General features: G+C 36.5%; 2 protein-coding genes and 1 long non-coding RNA gene across 4 annotated transcripts; 1 reads left to right on the top strand and 2 right to left on the bottom strand.

Moving 5' to 3' along the window:
- Positions 1-2,202: 2,202 nt before the first annotated feature.
- Positions 2,203-2,901, bottom strand: LOC127510232 (gastrula zinc finger protein XlCGF49.1-like). Its single transcript, XM_051889809.1, has one exon. The coding sequence runs from the start codon at positions 2,899-2,901 to the stop codon at positions 2,203-2,205; it is 699 nt and encodes a 232-aa protein (XP_051745769.1).
- A 3,051-nt stretch (positions 2,902-5,952) lies between these two features.
- On the top strand, positions 5,953-11,253 carry LOC127510014 (GTPase IMAP family member 7-like). 2 transcript variants are annotated; one of them, XM_051889496.1, is made up of 3 exons: positions 5,953-6,030; positions 6,572-6,658; positions 9,044-11,253. In XM_051889496.1, the coding sequence occupies exons 1-3, from the start codon at positions 6,015-6,017 to the stop codon at positions 9,784-9,786; spliced, it is 846 nt and encodes a 281-aa protein (XP_051745456.1). In that variant the 5' UTR covers positions 5,953-6,014; the 3' UTR covers positions 9,787-11,253. The 2 variants fall into 2 exon arrangements, with proteins under 2 accessions (XP_051745456.1, XP_051745457.1); XM_051889497.1 differs by having other exon boundaries at positions 5,955-6,030; positions 9,047-11,253.
- Positions 11,254-17,529: 6,276 nt separating this feature from the next.
- On the bottom strand, positions 17,530-18,584 carry LOC127510087 (uncharacterized). Its single transcript, XR_007929471.1, has 2 exons — positions 18,260-18,584; positions 17,530-17,846 (listed from the first exon to the last, which is right to left on the bottom strand). It is a non-coding gene; the product is annotated as an uncharacterized LOC127510087 (long non-coding RNA).
- Positions 18,585-21,311: the final 2,727 nt, after the last annotated feature.

The raw sequence follows: 21,311 nt of genomic DNA, 5'->3' as shown, positions 1-21,311 counted from the left end.
TTCCTCGTCGAAGCAGAGACCAGGAGACGTTGGGATATCTTTCAAGCAGAAGTTCCTCTTTATCGAGAACTGTACATTGTAGTTTATATACATTTTAGGGGGCAGTGCTTAGAAATAGAGACAAAGCACCTGGCTGATGACCTTAAACAAAGCATGCAAATTAAGTATTCAGGTATAGGAACCCGCCCCAGACTCTAGAGTGTCGCAAGTCCTAATCCAATCAGCATTAACTATTCAATAAATGGGACAGGGGCTCCAAGAGCTATTAAAGACAAAAGGTGAGAATCTCAGTAATTGGACTCATTAGACATACAATAAAAAGAACAGGAACTGGCAGAAAACTCTTGCTGGAAACTTTTCTTAACAGAATCATTCATCTGATGTCATCATCTTTATCTTAAAATGCTAAATACAATATACTTCACCTTAGTATTTCATGAGATGTTATGTCAGGATGTAGGATCAGCAGATCTTAAACAGATTCTTAAATTTGTAATCCCACAAAGCAAATACAAACTTTAAGTACAAGTGACACCAAATGAGACAGATCTCTCTCTTTACTGACTTATAAAAGCCAAAGCATCTCAAGAGAAGAAGAGAAGCAAAGAGTCCAGTTTCAAAGATACATGAAAGAATATCTTGCATTTGCATGGAAGAGTAGAAGTGGAAGAGAAACTAGATGTTCTGATGAAAAACAATGAGTTAAAATTAATATCAGATTCATGTTTCTCTTAAAGCGTTATGTCTCTTCTTCAGCTCCTGAACTGTGAGAGCACAAGAACATTGAGTTCATTTAAAAAACTTCTGCTTTCCTTCATGAAAGAGAACTGAGTGATGGAGATTCATTACGAACATTAACACAAACTCCTGAAGATGAACTTTGACAACTGTGGATGATGTTTCTTTGTCGTGTCTCTCGTTGCAGCTGATTAGGACAGATTTTTATGGAAGATATGCTTTATCGTGTCACGTTTGGTGTCACTGCTGGATCTGAAGATGATCTACAGTGATCGAGACCGTAGACTACAGCATTGATCAAAATCTGATGTGTTTCTCTCCGGTGTGAATCCTTTCATGTGTTTCCAAGGTTTCAACATATAGCGCCGTGTCTTTTCTGCTGTAATATTATGAATGAATCTTCTCCTTTGTGTGAATCTTCAGGTGTTTCTTCAGGACTGATGCTCAATGAAACCGTTTCCCGCACTGATCACAGTTAAATGGTGTTTCTTCAGAATGAGAAGGCAGATGTGATTTCACTCATCCGCTTCTTCCCAGTGTGAATCTCATGTGAATCTTCAGCCTTGATTTACATGTGAAGTGTTTTTTACACTGAGGGCAGGAGACAGATTTTTTTTAGCTTCTGTTTTTCCTTTCTTGTTCATGTCCATCAGGTCTAAAAGAAACATTAAATCATGTGAGATTTCAAATGAAGCTCAAAGTCAAGATCATGATGTGTTCAATAGTCATTTTAATCCCATCAGATCTGGTCGACAACTTCTGTGTCACGATTATGATCTATTTTAAATGTCATGAAGATGATTTGTGTTATAAATCACTAGTTTGGTCATGAAACTCTAGATGGAGCAGGCTTGACATGTAATCTGTAAGATATCACATAGTTTCCAACAGGACACAAGCTGACTGGCCTCTAAATTATGGAAAAAAACCTCAATGATGGTCCTAACATCAAACAAATATGTACTGGACTGAAGGAAAAGCAAATTCATGTCTGTACAAAAGAGGGCGCCACATGCACTGGAGATGCTTTCCGGTAGTTCTGCCAAAGACAAACTATATTTGCAACAGACACAATGTCAGATGAATAATCAATATTTCAGATTTCTTTTTAACACATTTTGCCCTGAACACTGAGCATGTGTTGTTTTCTCTGACTTGTGATGTGTTTTTCCCATTGCATATCTTACATTTAAGGGTTATTTCCTGATCTGTAAATGTTAGAAAGTCATGTGAGTATTTCCATATTGGTTAAATGCTTGTCCTGAGAGTGAGTGAGTCTCTGTTCAACTTTACAGAGTGAGAACCTCAAGCAGATGAAGAGCAATAATTCTGAATAAAATATAAATTTTCTTCATGCATCCTGTGAACTTGGACGGGAGATGCAGAGCAAATTCTGAGTGTTGGACACCATACTTGGCTACATGTCACTCTCACTTTGTTTCTCAGCACATAAAGAAGAACTGCTTACCGTGATTTCAGACTGTGGTGATGTGGTTTCTCCACTGCATCAATCCTTGTGTGTAGCTTCAGCTTCTCTCTGCTGTGGATCCTCTCATGTGTTTTCAGATGTGATGATTGACTGAATCTCTTGTCACAGTGTGAACACTTGTAAGGTTGTTCTCCAGTGTGAATTCTCTGGTGCTGCTTTAAATGGTCAGCTGTAGTAAAAGTTTTCTCACACTCAAAGCACATGTACTCTCTCACACCAGTGTGTATTTTCTGATGTTTATGTAAATATGACAGCTGTGAAAAACTCTTTCCACACACAGAACATGAATGTGGCTTCTCTTTCGTATGAACTGTCAAGTGTGTCTTCAGGACTGATGCCATAAGAAATGTTTTCTCACACTGATCACATGTGAACGGCTTCTCTCCGGTGTGGATATTCATGTGAATCAGTAGATTAGATTTATTTGTGAATCTCTTCCCGCACTGATCACATGTGAACGGCTTCTCTCCAGTATGAACTCTCATGTGAATCTTAAGATATTGTTTGTCTGTGAAACTCTTTCCACACTGAGTGCAGGTTGTAGATTTCTTTGGTCTTTTTTTCTTTAAAAATGTATTTTTAGTCTTTGAGCGACTCAAAGGTTTTTCTCCAGGTTTGACAAGATGTTTCTCCTCCACTTCACTCAGTTCTTCACTCTCCTCGCTCTCTTCCATCAGGTCTGAAATGAAAGAAAACAGTTTAATTACATTTTCAGTACAAAGCATCTTGGAACGTAACTTGCTAAACAGACCTTGTGAAATAATCCCAGAAGGCCCTCTTTGGTTGGGGTTCAAACATATTATAGAAAGGATTCCAAGGCACTTCTTCAGGTCCAAAGAAGTTAAATCTAAAGCTAAATCACTGAACACTGAAGCATTTTCGGAGTATGTCAGGTTCAACATGAGCTGCAAGTGTAGATGTCACTACTGGAAGTGGCAAGCGCACTTGATCCCCTAATTAAGGTAAAGATGATGATATCAGATGAATGAGTCAAGTCTCTATCATGAGGTTTCTGCTCTCTTCACTGTAAGTCAAATGAGCCAGATTACAGAGACTCTCACCTTTTGTCTTTAATGGCTGGTGGAGCCCCTGTCCCATTCTTTGAATGGTTATACAGACTGGATCAGGACTGGGACAGGTAACTGTACCTCAATACTTCATTTGCATGCTTAATTGAAGCTCCTCACCTAGATTATTTGTCTCCATCTCCAAACACTGACCCCATAAAATGTAAATAAACTACAATGAAACACCACCCAGGTTACCATAGCAACAGCCTAGCAACCACCCAGACCACCCTAACAACCGCCTAGCAACACCTTAGCAACCACCCCAAGTACCTTAGCAACTGCCTAGCAACACCCTAGCAACCACCCAGGTTACCATAGCAACTGCCTAGCAACGACCCAGAACACCCTAGCAACCGCCTAGCAACACCCTAGCAACCACCCAGGTTACCATAGCAACTGCCTAGCAACCACCCAGGTTACCATAGCAACTGCCTAGCAACCGCCTAGCAACACCTTAGCAACCACCTCAAGTACCTTAGCAACACCCTAGCAACCACCCAGGTTACCATATCAACCGCCTAGCAACCATCCAGAACACCCTATCAACTGCCTAGCAACACCTTAGCAACCACCCCAAGTACTTTATCAACTGCCTAGCAACCACCCAGGTTACCATAGAAACCGCCTAGCAACTATCCACAACACCCTAGCAACTGCCTAGCAACCACCCCAAGTACCTTAGCAACTACCTACAACACCCTAGAAACCACCCCAGCAACCGAGTGCCGAGTTTTGCCACTGCAAGGACCATTCACATTTTCTTCAGGAAATGTACATTCTAGCAAACACTCAGAATAAAGTGAGATGATCTGAATGTCTTGTTGAATGAGTGTTGATAGTCTGAGGATCATCAATATTAACAGAGAAACTGCTGAAAACACTCTTTATTTCATGTCAATAGTTCCTGTTTTCACCTCATTTATTATGCTGATGTCTTCAGATCTGCTGTAAATTGACACTTAAAGCTCATTTCATTGCTGTCAACAGACTGAGGGGATTTGTTGGCTACAGATATGTATATTTATTTCTGTCTTTATCCTACATCAGGCACATCATCAGTGAAGCTCCTCCCACATCACTCACATCATCAGTGAAGCTCCTCCCACAGCAGTTCTCCAATAAATGCTGGAATATTCCCATCAGACGAGCATCAGAGCATCAGGAAGAGCTGAAATCTGCAAAGACTGAGTTTATTAAAGAGGACAATGAGAACATGAGTGATCCAGAACCCTGCAGAATGAAACACACTGAAGATACTGTTTATTCTTCATTCATTCATGATGCTGAACAACATTCATGTTAGAGAGATTCAAGCACTTCTGCACATTTACATTCAGATTTACTGTTGTATTTCTCTTATTTTACTACAGGGAGTGATTTAAAACTGCACCAGAGTATTCACACTGGAGAAAAACCTTACAAGTGTTCACACTGTGACAAGAGATTCAGTCGGTCAGCAGATCTGAAAATACATGAGAGGATCCACAGCAGAGAGAAGCTGCACACGTGTGATCAGTGCGGAAAGAGTTTCTCTTTTAAAAGTCACCTGAAGATACACATGAAGATCCACGCAGTGGAGAAACCACATCACCACAGTCTGAAATCATAATAGTAGTTCATTTTTATGTGCTGAACAGCAACCCCATTTTACTTGCAGTGGCTGGTGGGCATATCAATAGGACAAAATTCTCACAAAGTATTCAGTCACCCCTCGTTGTCTCATTTAAATAAATAACTTTATGGTTAACTCAATCGAAAACTTGGATGATAAATAAAACACACAAGAACTGACTATTGACTATACTTATTTTCTATTTCTTTTAGATGATTAGTTAATTGCATTTGATAGATTTTACTTTCAATAAAACTTTTGCAATACATTTGTAAAAGGTGTTTTTATGCATGTTTGACCTGAGTTTTGTTGCATTTGCACTGTTCTGACCATTGCATTAAAATAAAGTAACGAGAGGAACATCACCCAACGTAGCGAATTAAAAGTACAGATTTTTCATTAGAAATGTACTCAAGTTAAAGTAAAAGTACCCACATTTAAATCTACTCTTAAAAGTACAAATTTTCCCAAAAAGTACTCAAGTAAATGTAACGAAGTAGATGTACTTCGTTACTACCCACCTCTAGCAATGTAAGTGCATTTTCTAACATATTGCCTGTGTTGCTGTAATTATTTTAGCAACAAGTGTGATTTGAAACATGTATCTTTCATTGTTTGCTAATGAATGAACTGATAGTTAAAAGTAGCCTACTAAACTGAAAGAAGACATTGTGTTTCAGTGATTACACCAAATGTTCTCATATCACAATGATCTTGTGTTTGAATCACTGATTATGTGGACTGAAAATGTGTATAACTGTAATGAAAGCATGCGATCAGGATTTGAAAGAATGACTAGCTGTGTTACAAGTGTGATCAGTTCTGAAAATGTACACCTTGTGAAAATAGTAGACTACCAAAGCGAATGAAAAAAATAATAATATTAATAGGCTATTAATATTATTAGAAATAAATAATCATGTCAGAACTATTTTCAATATTATTTTTAAATATCTATTTTGTTAGCACTTTGACATTTGTCTGCTGAGGAAATCATGAATCTATAACTAATTTATAGCTTCCACTGGGGGGCGCAGGCGAGTTTCGTGCTCGTTTTTTCGTGACTCACTTTTATACTTTCGGTTTTGTTGCTGGTGAACAGAAAATGGCGAAGAGTGCAGGTAAGGTTTTATGAACAACAAAATATGTATATTAACATGTTAAACGTTTCTATGATATATCAGAATCAAAGCTCTTCCTATTAAGGAATGATTTATTAATGAATTATGCATTTCAAGGGGCGTTTATGAACTGAGAGCCCCACGGACGGATACACACGCAGGTTGAATTAACATTAAAATTTACTGATTTTTTTGTGATGCAGAAGTACTGCGTGTAGTGTTTTTGTTATATCGCTGTAAATAGTCTCAAAAAACAACACAGAAAAATATCAGGCCTTGAATTTAAAAATGAAATTTGAAGTAGGCCTAACATCTGACATATTCATTATGATTCTGACAATCAGGTCGCTCTTTTCCCTTCAGAAATCCATATAAAATCTGTAAAATCAGCACTAAATAACACTTTTCATCCATCAGTGAAATATTGTAAAGCTTGTTTACTGATGTGTGTGTAATTAAAATTTCACCAAGACAAATTCATTGTGTGTGTAAGCAGACTTAATAAATAAATCTCATTCTGACTGCTATCTCTTTCTGATAGTTTTGAGAGAGAAGGATGCTGCAGACCAAGAAGAGATGCAAGGACTGATACAGGAGATTGCTAAAGAAAGTTTGCACTTAAAATTGGGTAAATATTTAGCCATTTGTGGCTTCATTTTTTTTTGTTTTTTTTTTGTTAAAATTCTGAGAGATTTTCATGTAAAAAAAAAAAAAAAAAAAAGGTAAAATATATATATAGGTAAGTGATAATCTATGGCTTGGTTGCATAAAGTGGAGGCAAACAAAAAACATGATATGGAGTCAGGGCCGCATTAGGACTACAAGGGGCCCCTGGGCTTTACCTCTTGAGGGGGCACTTCATCCAAAAGAACTATAACCTGCATTGACTCAATCTTCTTAATCACAAAGTGCAAGTTATCAGCCTTTTATTTTGCATGAATAAATGCCATTAACAAAACATCTGAACCTATAGGTCTGTTATAAAATATAAATATCACTGCATGAACTACATATTGGCACATAGTCTGAACTATTTGTACAGGCTACTTACAGTACTTAGAACTACATTTCATTTGAAAATATACAAAAATGTTCCTTTCTGAATGCTTTTTTATCGTGCTGAAAATGTAATCAGATCATGGGGGCTAACTTACAAAGGTTTGCTTAAGCTTTTTCAGGACACAAAATCCCTAATGACGTCGGAAAAGTTCTACTCCCTCACTACGACACTTTCGATTGACATGCGTGTCAGAATAATTCTTTCTTCTGCCATTGCTATTTTGTTGTTGTTGTTTTTTTGACAGCTTTGAAAAAGAATGTTCTACACATGTATTTGTGACTGGTAAAGTTTAAAAAGCTCATATGTTTCATATTCTCTAGATGTTATTATGACATCAACTCATCTATTGTTAGGAATTCAAAGTGAGTAGCTACGTCAGGTGAGTTCAACAGGCCAATCATTAAGGTGGATAGCAGGCACATTGGGATGCAGGGTCAGTCTCTCTAAACCCCTCCTTTCCGAGAGTCTCCTCTGCTCCGATTGGTCAGATGGCCCAGTCTGTTGTGACTGGTCTACCACTTACATCACATGTCGGAAACCAAACAAATGACCATATCTGAATTTCCGGAGGCTTCCTTAGCACTTGATACATGATAGCTGTGTCTCATTTCGAAGGCTGCATCCTCCGGAGGTCGCATTCGAAGGCTGCATCATTGAGGCCAGCTCATTTGCAGATGTATGCAGCCTTCAAATGTGACCTCCAGAGGACGCAGCCTGTGAAATAAGACACAGCTAGTGATTCGAACAGTAACAATGGCATCAGTTTTACCGTATCAATTCCAGCGCGAGACCTCGTCTTTTGGAAGTGCATGCAAAGTGGATTTGCTTTCGCACTGTAAAAAAAAAAAAAAAAAAAACAGGAAAAAAAATCTTTTCAACATCTCAACAACACAAACCAAACTCTTCCAGTCTCAGCTACAACAGTGTTTGAAGGCGGGTCAAAATAGATGTTGTGAGCAACCAATGAAAACCATCGGCTACCATTATGCAAATTTTTACATTGTTATGTAGGTTTGTAACAGGAAGTGAGACGGGAATTGCTGACGACTCGTTTCGGCAGTTCAGAATCAATTGATTTTTAAGGAGAAAATTACTTTTTTATCCTGCACTTTGATCTTTAAAACAATGTGACAAAAACACACTCAAGTTCGACCCATGATTTAATGTCATGATTGTTATCATCTATTTGCATTAGTTTATATCCATTCGCTTTTATCGATTCATTATGCAGCAAAGTTGCATAATTAAAGCTAGTGTCATGAGTAAGCAAACTGTATCATGCAGCAGACATAAATATATAAACAAATCAGAAATGCATTCGATTTCAGTTCTCTTTTATCATCACTGTAATACAATACAAATATTATTTAAATAATAATCAGTGTTCTAAAATGGAAGCAAATAAATTGTAAAATGGAAGCAAATAAAGTATACATACATACAATATGTGTCTAATGTCAATGCTATGGCCTTTGTGTAGATATTTAAAGTTGTTAATTAACATTATTTTAATGTACCCCCTTAACAACTTTTTCCCCATCGAAGAACCTGGGTTCCCATTGTTTTTAAAAACCTGGATATACTGTATGAGGTCAGCTAATATTAAAAGTGGTTTCTAGAAAAGTTCTAAAAGATTCTTTGCCTCCATACTGGGCCGCATTAATGCACAGGCTTACCTGGGATTAAGCCCAGGGACCCGGACTGAGGGAGGGCCCCGGTGATGCCGGAAAAAAATATAACCGCATTTTATAATGTGATGTCTGTCCCGTTAACATCGCTTTGCGGGTGCGGGTGTTTCAAGTCCTTCGCGTGAAGTGCGTCAAGACGCGCCCCGTTTAGCAGCAATCAACTCACAGTATCAGTATCTTAATGATTAATTAATAATTGAACAAAGACAAAGTGCTGAATTATTATTACAAGTGTAAATAACATTTTAAATTCCTCTCTCTTTTGCAGATCAGAGGATTGTGCTGTTGGGTAAAACTGGATCAGGAAAGAGTTCAACAGGAAACACCATCATCGGCAACTTTGAGTTTAAACATGGTGTTTCCTCTAAGTCTGTTACTAGACACTGTCAAAGACACGTGACAACAGTGGAGGATAAAATCATCTCAGTGATCGACACTCCAGGACTATATGACACATCATTAAGTGAAGAAGAGCTGAAGAAAGAGATCGAGAAGTGCATCTACATGTCTGCTCCTGGCCCTCATGTGTTTCTGCTGCTCATCAGACTGGGTGTGAGATTCACAGAAGAAGAGAAGAAAACAGTGAAATGGATTCAGGAAAACTTTGGAGAAGAAGCTTCTCATCACACCATCATTCTGTTCACTCACGCTGATTATCTGAAGGGGATTTCATTAGAAGAATACATCAATGAAAGTAATGATCTCAAGGCTCTTGTTGATGAGTGCGGTGGCAGATTTCACTCTTTCAACAATGAAGACATGAGTAATCGCTCTCAGGTCACAAAACTGCTGCAGAAGATTGATAAAATAGTGAGGATCAATGGAGGACAGCACTACACTAATGAGATATTTAAAAAAGCCCAGAGAAAGATTGAACAAGAGGCTTTAAAACAAAAACTGTGGGACTATGGGCAAACCGCACTAACAGCAATAGGAGGAGCAGCAGTAGCAGTAGCAGGAGTAGGAGTAGCAGCAGTAGTAGGAATAGCAATAGCAAAAGGAAAATAAGGGCCGTAGTTAATCTGATTAAACAACAAAGGCCAGATCGTCATACACTCATTTATAATTTAGTTATCTAAAAGATTTAATGAGAATTTTAAGATTGCCATGTTAAGTATATACTATATTGTATGTATATTGATTATTTCATCTGTTGAATTGTGATTGTAAAAACCTGGAACTATATCTCTCATTTTCTTCCTAAACGTTCTAAACAAAAATGCTATTTTATAGAGTCTAATTTCTAAGAAACTCTCTACTAAGACAGCTCTCGACCTGTGGTAAGAAGAGAAGTTTCTTGTTTGTATAACGTGGACTTAATAAATCCTTATCTTGAGCAAATTAAGCATGGTTTGTATGATGAGTGTTGATGAAGTGTGTCTCAATTGCTCATCTTGCACAAAAGAGGGTGTATTTTCTCTTCACTGTATCAAAGTACTGATGCATTACAGTGATCTTTCTGCCATAACAGAATTATTTACAGTTCAGTAACATCTCAACCTTTAATGAAGTTATAAAACAAACAAACAAACAAAAATCAGTGAATAACTTAGACACCCATTCAAACATAAACAATTAACTTCAGCTGATCTGTTTCTCTGTTAATCTCATTCTGTAACAACAAACAAGTGTTTTTAACACTGCAGTTATTGAAAGAGAATTCATTTACTGTTTTTTTTTTCTTTTTTTTTCTTTTTTTTTTCTTCAGTAACAATCAGTTAAACAGCGCAAAAGTATGAGTGAATATCTGTATTTTAGGAGAATTTAACCTTGTGTAAAAATTTTTTGAAAATGGTTGTTAAATTTTACTGAATTTTCTCTGTAATTTTTTTCCCCTGTGTAGAATATTTTTAGTATTTCACATTAGTGACACCTTTTTAAATGAATAAATAAATCCTCCAGCTGAGAAACATTAGAGTGGTGATCAAATCCTTGGGGATTGTTTCTTATTTGTGTTGTAATGACGCCATTGGGATGTGCATCCCAAGATAAAACAAAAGCAAATGGAAAATAATTAATGTAGCTGCTGTTCATAACTTTCACGATCACTGTCTGTTCCTGTCAGTTCCTGGACTCCATTTCCCATAATCCTCCTTGCCAATCACATGCACACTCCACACCAATCACCAGCTGCCACATACAGCTTAGCACACTACCTGGACTATAAAGGACTCACACACACACCACCTCATTGCGAAGTCTTGATTTGCTGTTGTGATCATTTCTAAGCGTTTTCTTGTGGACTGTTTCCTGGTTTCCGGTTGGATTGTTTATTCTTTGTGATTCTCTGCTGCCTGCCCTGATCTTTGCCTGTTTCCTGGACTGTGATTGTTTGCTGCCTGCCCTGATCCTTGCCTGTACCCTGATTCTGTTTGTCTGCCGCCTGCCTCGACCATTGCCTGTCCTTGTTTATGTTCCTGCCTCTGCCCCTGTCTACCTGTGTAAATACTGTTCTTAATAAAGCTTGCAAATGGATCCCCGCTCTGCCGACCCATCATTACAATAACATTAAGCAAAGATAATCATGTGCATTTGATCTGATATAACTGGAGTACAAGGATATAAGATGCATTATGTGAATGCTTGGCTAAAGAGATGCGTCTTTATTAAAGACTCTTTAATCTACACTGTAAAACCTTACTGTAAAAAAATTACCAAATTCTGACAGTAACACCATTTTCCATTAAAACAGTAATATACCATAGAAAATAATGCATTCTGGATGATATTTGTCATTTTCGACACATATTTTCGAATATACTGTGAATTAGCAGCGCTCAAAGTCGACAAGAGGCTGTGTTCCAAATCACACTCTACACCCTCATTCACTATTCCCTACAGTAGTTTACTAATATTGTCCACTTGACAGATTGAATGAAAAGAAGTGAGTTAATTCAGACACTGATGAACACCTGCTGTTAACAAGCAGAATCACTGAAGGACAGATAAACAAGAACAGGAAAAGAGAAGAGACAAATAGAAACAAAAGAACTACAACTGACTTCTAGCCACAGCCTTAAGGCGCTTTTACACTGAACGTGTAGTATCTGGACCAGTCAGACACACACTTATTATTTATTATATTTAATGGGTCACTCTCCCAACAAAGGTCTGTCTTTCCATTCACCAAAGATCCTCTGACTCCAACTGGTTCTCTCTCATCAAGACAACATTGGCAAAGATCAACTGGAGCCTCAACAAATTGCATCATGAATCTAAGGGTGTACTCACACTAGGCGCTCTGAACCGTGCCCGAGTGCGTAGTACACTTATCAATTCATGTAATTAATTCGAGTGTATTTGGGTTTGTAACGGGTCTGATTCTCACCTTATTGATGAACAGGAATTGTAGTTTGCAAATAAAGCTGCAAATTCCTCCATTAATGTCAGCTGCCTTCATAATAATCCTCTGATACGTGCTATTGAAAATCGCTGCGCGGCATAAATTACAAATAGCCTAAATATCCGATTTCAAAATGGTTTTCACAGTGTGAATTTTGAGGTTTTAAACTTTCAAATATGTAATTTATGATAAAAAAGGCAACGAAAAAACCTTTTTGTGACAAAGGTCAGAACTTGTGTTATGATGTAGATTTTTGAGGTGCAATCTTGTCATTAATTAATCTATTACTGTTCCTACATAATTTGTAACAAAAAACAGTGCAAACATATCTATTTAAGAGACTTAGACCCTTCCAACAATATATAGTTTGTCATTACAAGATTAGGATTTAATTGTAATACAGTGAAGAAAACGTAGGTGTTACGCTGACAGGACGGTGACAGTTAAAGCACAATGAAAATATACATAACCAGAAGAATCAATGCACTGCTTCGATGAGCACTTCCGGTAACCAATTTCTCTGTTATAAAGGCCTATAACTTTGTTTATGATGCACTTTCAGCTTTACAACTTTGCAGATACAGCTAAATTACACACAGCTACATTACACACTGCATGAAAGGTAATTTTCAAAAATCCATAATTGGGGCACTTTAATGAGAAAAAAAAAAAAAAAACTATTCGAAGGCGGATTAGAACCCAAAACTCTGACACGCTTAACAAAAGTTCTACCACCCGACTACTAACAAACATTTAATGTGGATCTATTAATTCACTAATGTAAATACTCTCGGGGCTAACAATATATTGTATTATAGATGATGTAAGGATGAATGCATTAAACATGAGTTCTGTGTCAATAAATGAAAATGTGTGGATGGTGTGATGATGTAAAACTATTGGTGATGTCTTGCTCTGGAGGCGGGCGTATACAAATGTCCCATAATATCAAAACAAGCTTTTTTTTAAAACTTGATTAAATAAATCCTTTGTTTATAATGGGAAGGACATTTTAGGCTGCGAAACTTGCAGGATGTTTTAATGGTACAAAGACCTCTCATATGTCAAAAGATCAAAGCAAATTTGATTTCTCATGTCTTGACCTCTTTAACTCCCATAAACTGTTGCTGTAAACTCTCAGAGCTCAACATGCTTCAGTGGCAGATCTTATAGATGACAGATAATGGCATCCTGTACCTGCAGCTGCACAGTTCACTGTCATGTCCCCCTTTCACATAAATACACAACAACGGTGCAACTAAACAGTTCATTAAAGTCCCCGTGAACCGGAAGTTGCAAACGACTTTTCTCCAGTGTTATGACGTATTTTCCAAGTGAAAGGGAATATTGAACAGAGGACAGGGTTTAACTTCAGCACTCCTCCTCTCCATCTCTCACACATAACAGACTAACGGTTGGAGGGGAGTAGTTTAAGCGTTTTCAACCCAAGCCGTCAAACTGACATCATCTGAGAAGGAACGCCATTCCAGACCGGAAGTAACTTTTCAGATTTTGATTAAAGGTTACCACGACAAACAATTTTTTTCTGTGTATTACCTTGCACGGATTAATTGTTCAACACAAGACTAGTAATATGCACTAACAAAGTAAATAGGGTCAATTTTGATTGATTTCATGATGACTTTAAACACATTTATTCACAGCTATTTACACAACAGTTAAAAACAAGAAAATGCAAAGAATAACTCAAAGCAGTACGATTAAAGTTATAACATCAGTTAAATCTCCATTAGAAATAAAGAATTACACTGATCTTGATACCTGTCTGAGCTCATGATAGTTTGATCAAACCATCAGTGTGTGGGATTGATCTACAGACTTTTTCTGTCATTTCTGATTATGATTGTGACACCACTGAATCCGGCTGAGTTTCTCCATTCGTTCCAGTACCCTGATCTTCATTCTCCATGAGAGCTTTTATTTCATGTGATTCTGAGTTCTGGTTTGATCCAGTGGCTGTAGGTTCGTCAGATCCTGCTGCAGTCTGTGTTCAGAACAGGACATGAATTTTAAACAATCTTTCTGCTGTGGGACGTTTCATATGAAGTAAATAGTCTCGAGTCTCAAACTGAGACTTTGAGGACTCTGATTCTGTTGTGTGTCTGGAGTTTGAGTATTCCTTTCTGCATTCTGAGTTCAGAATAAAACAGTATTTGCACAGCATCTTTGTATTTTTGACAATTACTAAATGTGAATTCAAAAGTCTTAGATCAATCTCAACCTGACAAGTCTGCAGACATAATGTTATTTTGGGAATCTCTGTGTGTTCAGAGCAAAACGTAAAAACACAGTGGATTATTTAGAAACTGTTCAACCACAGATAATATGGAAGCTTAAGGACATTTGGATATTTATTCATTTTCCCCAATGGAGACAGTAACACCACAGACAAATTAACACAAATACACACTTATATTTATTTATTTTGGGGACATTTTGGAAAAAATAATAACTATGACTATATTTATCAAAGATTTATCATAGATTCAAAATATGTACACGACAGACATTAATAAAGTGCAAAACACGAAATTGTCAGACATTTGGCAAAATTTATAATAAAGAATGAATGCGCCATGCCCCCCTCAGATCAACCGTCACCTGCAGTGACCTTTACACACAAGAAGTAGGTCAAATAAAACTCACCTTTTCTTTAAGTTGGGGGACACAGTTTTCTCTTTGAAATATGTATATGAAATATATTATGAAATATGTATATATATTTTTAAAACATCTGAATAAATTGCACATTAAATAAAATGTATATTCACAATATAACCACTTTATTTGTGTTAAAAATTTAATTTTGTTCCCATTATATCCCAGGATACCTCTCTGATGTACAGTGGGAGCATGCAGATTTTTTTTTACACATAAAACCTTTCAAAATCAATACAAAACTGAGACTTTTAACAGTGCACAAATTGTTTTCACCCTACAGAATACAAATATCCAAACATTTTATGATTTATTGTCAGTAGTCAGAATTGTAAAATATAAACTCACAATTGCAAGAAAATAACTTCTAATTTAAACTTATAACTTTTGACTTTAAAAAAAACAAAAAAAACAATTGGGAGTTTAAATCTTGCAATTCTGAGAAAAAAAAGTCAGAATTGTGAGATAAAAAGTCACAATTACCTTTTATTCTTATCTTATCTTTTCTTCTTTTTTTTTTACAGGGGACTCACAAACAACTGTCACAAAATATGAAAACAGTCGTGGATCATCAAGGTAAAATACTTTTCGGATGTAACTGTAATTTGATTACCACACATTTAAAATTTAATTGTAATGAAATACAGTTACTCAAATTTTGTATTTTAAATACGTAACTAAGTTACATGTATTTCATTACACCCTAAACCCTGGTAGCCAACAAAATCCCCTCAGTCTGTTGATGAACTAATGTACCAATGAAATGAGCTTTAAATGTCAATTTACAGCAGATCTGAAGACATCAGCATAATAAATGAGGTGAAAACAGGAACTATTGACATGAAATAAAGAGTGTTTTCAGCAGTTTCTCTGTTAATATTGATGATCCTCAGACTATCAACACTCATTCAACAAGACATTCAGATCATCTCACTTTATTCTGAGTGTTTGCTGTTAGAAACTGATTATTTGAGTCAGGATATATGAGAAAAGACTATAAAACTGCCTACTGAAATATACTACAGCTATTTCTCAATATGACATGGATAAAACTACTGCTAAATAACTACAGCAGTATTATATGTAGATATGAATCAAAATATAGTTTGATTTTATGAATACTCCATTCATTAAAATAAAGTAAAAGATCATTAAAATGTTAGTACTACAAATACATTTACATATTTATCTGCTTAAAAAAAATACCCTGCAATTGTACTTTTGGTATACTAAGCATATCAGGTATAGAGATGTGTTACTGGATTCAGAGGGAAGCGCAGCACTGAGTTTATTTACACAACATATGGTGGCAACATCTGTATTCATCTGTAGAGGAGAGAATGAAAATAAATACTGCTGTAAGACATTTGCTGGAGCTAAAGAAGCTGCAAACTAAAAAACAAAAGACCAGATACTAACAACTTGTGCAGCGCAAACCCTCTTTTGGTGTTAAAAACTACTGTCAGGATTTACTAAAGACACGCAACTATGAAAAAGTGTGGACAGGGTTATTTCTGTGGCTGACCTTATTTGTAGGAGTTTCCCTTTCAGATGCAAAATTTATAGAGAGTAGTTGTCAAAAATATCAATATTTTGATCTGTATCAAGACTGAAATATCTGAAATGGTTACAGTTCTCCTTTTTTCCCCTTTTTATTTTTTTTGCAGTATCGGTTATTTTTTGTAGTAAAATTATGGTCAATTTTCATAAGGGAATCACTGTATAATATCAGTCTTTAAATGCAAGATATTGGAGGAGGAGTTCTCCTGCATCCTTTTTTACTTGGTAAGTTGGCATTTTATCTAATGCCAAAGACCCTTATCCTATGATCAATAATTTATCATATTTACTTTCTCTCTCTGTCACAGTCTTGAGTTTTAAGGATTCATCTAAGCAGGGTTCACAGGGCTCCTTTTGACTTTTCTGAGTTTAAAATTTATTCAACACCACTTTGCTTGGAAAACAGTGATCATTGGATTAATCCTTTCCCATGTCAGTTTATAAACTGCTACTTTTATCAATCACTGATCAATCTTTTACCATCCTTCTCTCTCTCTCTCTCTCTCTGTCACACGCACACAGACAAGATGTACAAGGAGTTCACCTGCATCCTTTTTGATTGGGTAAGTTTACAATTTATTCAACACCACTTTTTTGAAGTACAATGTGTCAACTCTCACTGATTCTTGCTTACACATTACATGGCGTTAGTAGTTTTAAAGAGTAGGAGTTCGTATACCTATTCAGGGCAGGGGAGCGCAAGGACGGGTGGTATTTGTGATCTTATGTGGTGGTGGGCTGGTCTGGGCCAAAATGCCAGGGCTGATTTTTGGTCCCAGTCCATCCCTGGTGTCACCAGACTGAGGGGATTTGATGGTTATACATTTATTTTTGTCTTTATGCATACAACTGTTTTGTATACCATTACTTATATTTGGAAGAATTTACATTATTTTACTTTCCACATTTTAGATATCTGACTATATTTAAATGAAGAAACAGAATAATGTTAGGGTGAGCAATAATATCCTCAGTGAAGCTCCTCCCACAACAATCACATCATCAGTGAGGCTCCTCCCACAGCAGTTCTCCAATAAATGCTGGAATATTCCCATCAGACGAGCATCAGAGCATCAGGAAGAGCTGAAATCTGCAAAGACTGAGTTTATTAAAGAGGACAGTGAGAACATGAGTGATCCAGAACCCTGCAGAATGAAACACACTGAAGATACTGAAGAACAAAGAGGTTGGTGTTTATTCTTCATTCATTCATGATGCTGAACAACATTCATGTTAGAGAGATTCAAACACTTCTGCACATTTACATTCAGATTTACTGTTGTATTTCTCTTATAGAAGTTATTCATAGTTATAGAGATTATTCTTCTTACAGTAACTTTGGTAACAGCGTTGATGAATGTGATCAACACTGTACAGTTTGTGTAAAAATGGATTGAGATCATTTTCTTGTCCTCCCATCATGCTGTAGAAAGAGCCCAGATGATGTCACTTCCTGGGTGTCACAGTTTTAAGAAATCCTCTGTTTCTAAAAGGAGGAAAATCATGTCAGAAGTAACAGGGTTGAGAGAAACATGTAGGACACTGATAATGCTGATAAAAATGGTTCATTTAAAACCAGTTAAAGCTGCAGCTACTCTAGACTTTCAACATGATAAATTTCTACAGACACTGAAACTGTCATGATATGATGTCACACATCTTTTTTAAAAACATAAATTCAGCATAACAAATACTAACTAGATAAAAAAAAGTTTGTCAAGACAAGACAGTTTTAACAATTTTAAGGTTAAGTTTGAAATTACTTTGCATCTTAGATTAGTAGTTTTAAAAGCTAGAATGTTCAATAGATAGATTTTGAATTTTGATGTACTGAAAATAAAATTAATTATTTTTTCTTTCATTTCAGCCCTGATGGAAGTGAAGGAGGAGAGTGAAGACCTGAGTGAAGTGGAGGAGGAACATCATGATGGGTGAGGAGAGACCTCTAAGTGTACAGTAGAACATAGTAAAGTGCTGTAGAATCCATCATTCATTCATTCGTTTCTTTTTGGCGGGAATACTACAAAGCATCTGGAAGGAGAGGACAGAGAGATCCAGTGATCCAGAACCTGCAGATGAAACATCATGATACTGAAGAACAAAGAGGTGTTTATTCTTCATTCCTCATTCATGATGCTGAACAACATGCTGATGCTCACCAGATTTACATTCTTTCATGAACAAACTAGTTATTTCTATCATCTTCAAATCATCTTCATCAAATTAAAATAGATCATAATCGACCAGATTTGATGGGATTGAAGAGTTCAACAGTCATTTTAGTGATCTTGACTTTGGGCTTCACTTTTCATTTCATGTTTTCTCTCATTTGAAATTTTAGACCTGAAGTACATGAACAAGAAAGGAGAAAGAGAAGCTCCCCAAAAATGGGTCACCTTCACTTAGTGTAAAAAAAGATTCACATGTAAATCAAGACACATAGAGATTCAATCTATCAGAAACCCTGGAAACACACGAAAGGATTCACACCGGAGAGAAACACATCAGAGTTTGATCAATGATCTGGGGTCCGTTCTTCGTACCTTGCTTAATACATCTGAGATGATTTGACAGATGCTAGATCTTCTAATCGTGACAACTGATCTCTGGCTAATTTGGTTCTTCAAACGAATGTGCGGATTGGATTAAAATATCTGGATTAAGTTGTCTAAGATTACTGGGCATTCTCGTGTTCCCTGAAAAGGACAGATGTATCGATACTCGAAACTACGATCAACAATGCAGCGATTGGCTGGAGTCAAGACGGCAACATAATGACATCATATATTTAAAAAAGACACCTGATGAAAAACTTGACAAATTTCCAGACATTTATAAGGAAACAGCCAAGTGAATAAAATGACAGAAGAACGACAAATGATAACAGAATGAAATGTGCACTGTTTTTTTTTTTTTTTTTTTTTTTTTTTTTTTTTTACATGATTACCAAATTATTTAGGCTATATTCACGATTTCTATTTGTACAGGGACTTTTTTATTTCAATGTTGTAATTAGCAACTCATTTACCATGGAAGCTGATTTAACAGCATTAATTAAAGTTTCTTAAGGGTCAAGATCAAGTTATCTGCATCTCCTGCGCTTCATCAAGCCACTCCCATAATAGCTGTCGCGGTTCAAATTAATGCATGCACGGCATAGACTATCTGTACATCATGTGTGTAAGACTCCAATAAAATTATTAGGTAATTATTCGCTCACGAATGAATCTCTCAATGAGAAAAACTGGCTGTGTCTATATTATGATATACTACACAACGTTATAATATTATTTGCAAATTTATTTTTTAAATCATTATTATTGTCCCTGGTTTACATTAGGGTACTCTTGTGGAAAAGTAGCAGTGGCTGCGACAAACTTTGAGCATCACCTCCGCTTAAAAAGAAGCAATCTAATCCTGTTTACATGAAATAAGCCTGCTCCCGAGCAGGTTTGAGCTTACGGACCTGTTGCTATGACAGCAAGTCCAGGATGATCAATCAAATCCAGCTAACTGAGTTAGCAACGTACGAAGAACGAGCCCCTAGTCTACGGTCACGATCACAGTAACTAGAACATCTTCAGATCCAGCAGTGACACCAAACGTGACACGATAAAGCATCTCTTCCATAGAAATCTGTCCTGATCAGCTGCAACTTGAGACACGACAGACAAACATCATCCAAAGTTGTCAAAGTTCATCTTCAGGAGCAGCAGTGTGAGATTTATATCGACCCAAAGATGAAGTTCCTCTCCAAATAACAATATCTAGGTGTTATATTCTTACGTCATTTTTTTTATATAAATTATGTGAATATGCTTTATTATTGTCATGTGCTGGTTGCAATAAATTGAGAAGATGGATTTATTTGCAGCAGTGTCAGATTTATTAAGCAGAAACCCTCGAAACAAAACACTCCAATAAAGAACAGAACAAGTGGTACAACGCGATAAGGGCTTGCAAAGAACTGAAAGAAACACAGAGCTTAAATACACTGAACAAACTAATTAACAAAATGAGACACACCTGACCAAACTAATCAATGAAATGAAAAACCAAGGTAACTTGGTTTTTCTTATTGTTCTAACAATCATATATTTACAGGCGGCGATCCCCACATCCTACTGCATCTCAACACATATGTGCCAATTCTGCAGCTTTATTTCGATAAAGCAGCTGATCACCGTGAACACCTTCACCTGTCTTTGCCATCCATCATGTCCCTCATTGCTGCTCTTCTCAATGTGGACATCGTTGACCCAGAAGATGAGGAAGATCACGATGATGGACCCCTTTTTTATTATTATTATTTTCAATACTTCACATTTTAAGATAAAGTTCTAAATGTCTGTTCAGTGGTCGCGATGTAACTAACAGAACACAATATTAAAATTGTGGTGCTTCTAATTAAGTGATAAAAAACAGTTGCAAATGTTGTACAAATATAACCTACTCATCTTTGCACCAATAAAATATTGCAACACTTTATGTTTAACTACCAAATTATATGTAATATCTAATTAATTTAATTTTGAATTTAACGTTTTTCTTGAAATCTCGCGATTTCGGGGCAAGTGAGTTCCTGAACATAATGCATGATGGGATATGCTTAGCCTCGATAGTATGGGTTTAGTGTGCATTAAGGGCACTGCACTTTGGCATTTTTAAGACACGGGACAGTCTTGCGCACTTACTTCCTGTCGCGTGCACAAGCTCTCAAGTGGCCAAGACCGCAAGTGTAAAAAGTATTAAAAAGGTGCAATGGAGTATAAAAAGTATAAAAATTGAGCAACAGCCAGACCTGAAATTACTTGTGAAAACAATGCAGAATTTTACTAGGAATAAGGACTTCTTTTCATCAGTTCCTGTTAAGTTTATTTGCCCACTAATGTTTTTCCTTGTGCGTTTTGGCATTTTTGTCATACACTGAGTGTGAATGCATTGTTGCATA

Source organism: Ctenopharyngodon idella, chromosome 3 (assembly GCF_019924925.1).
Source record: "Ctenopharyngodon idella isolate HZGC_01 chromosome 3, HZGC01, whole genome shotgun sequence".
Classification (NCBI taxonomy): domain Eukaryota; kingdom Metazoa; phylum Chordata; class Actinopteri; order Cypriniformes; family Xenocyprididae; genus Ctenopharyngodon; species Ctenopharyngodon idella.
The sequence above is the reverse complement of the archived record's forward strand: the minus strand, read 5'-3'. Positions and strand labels throughout refer to the sequence as shown.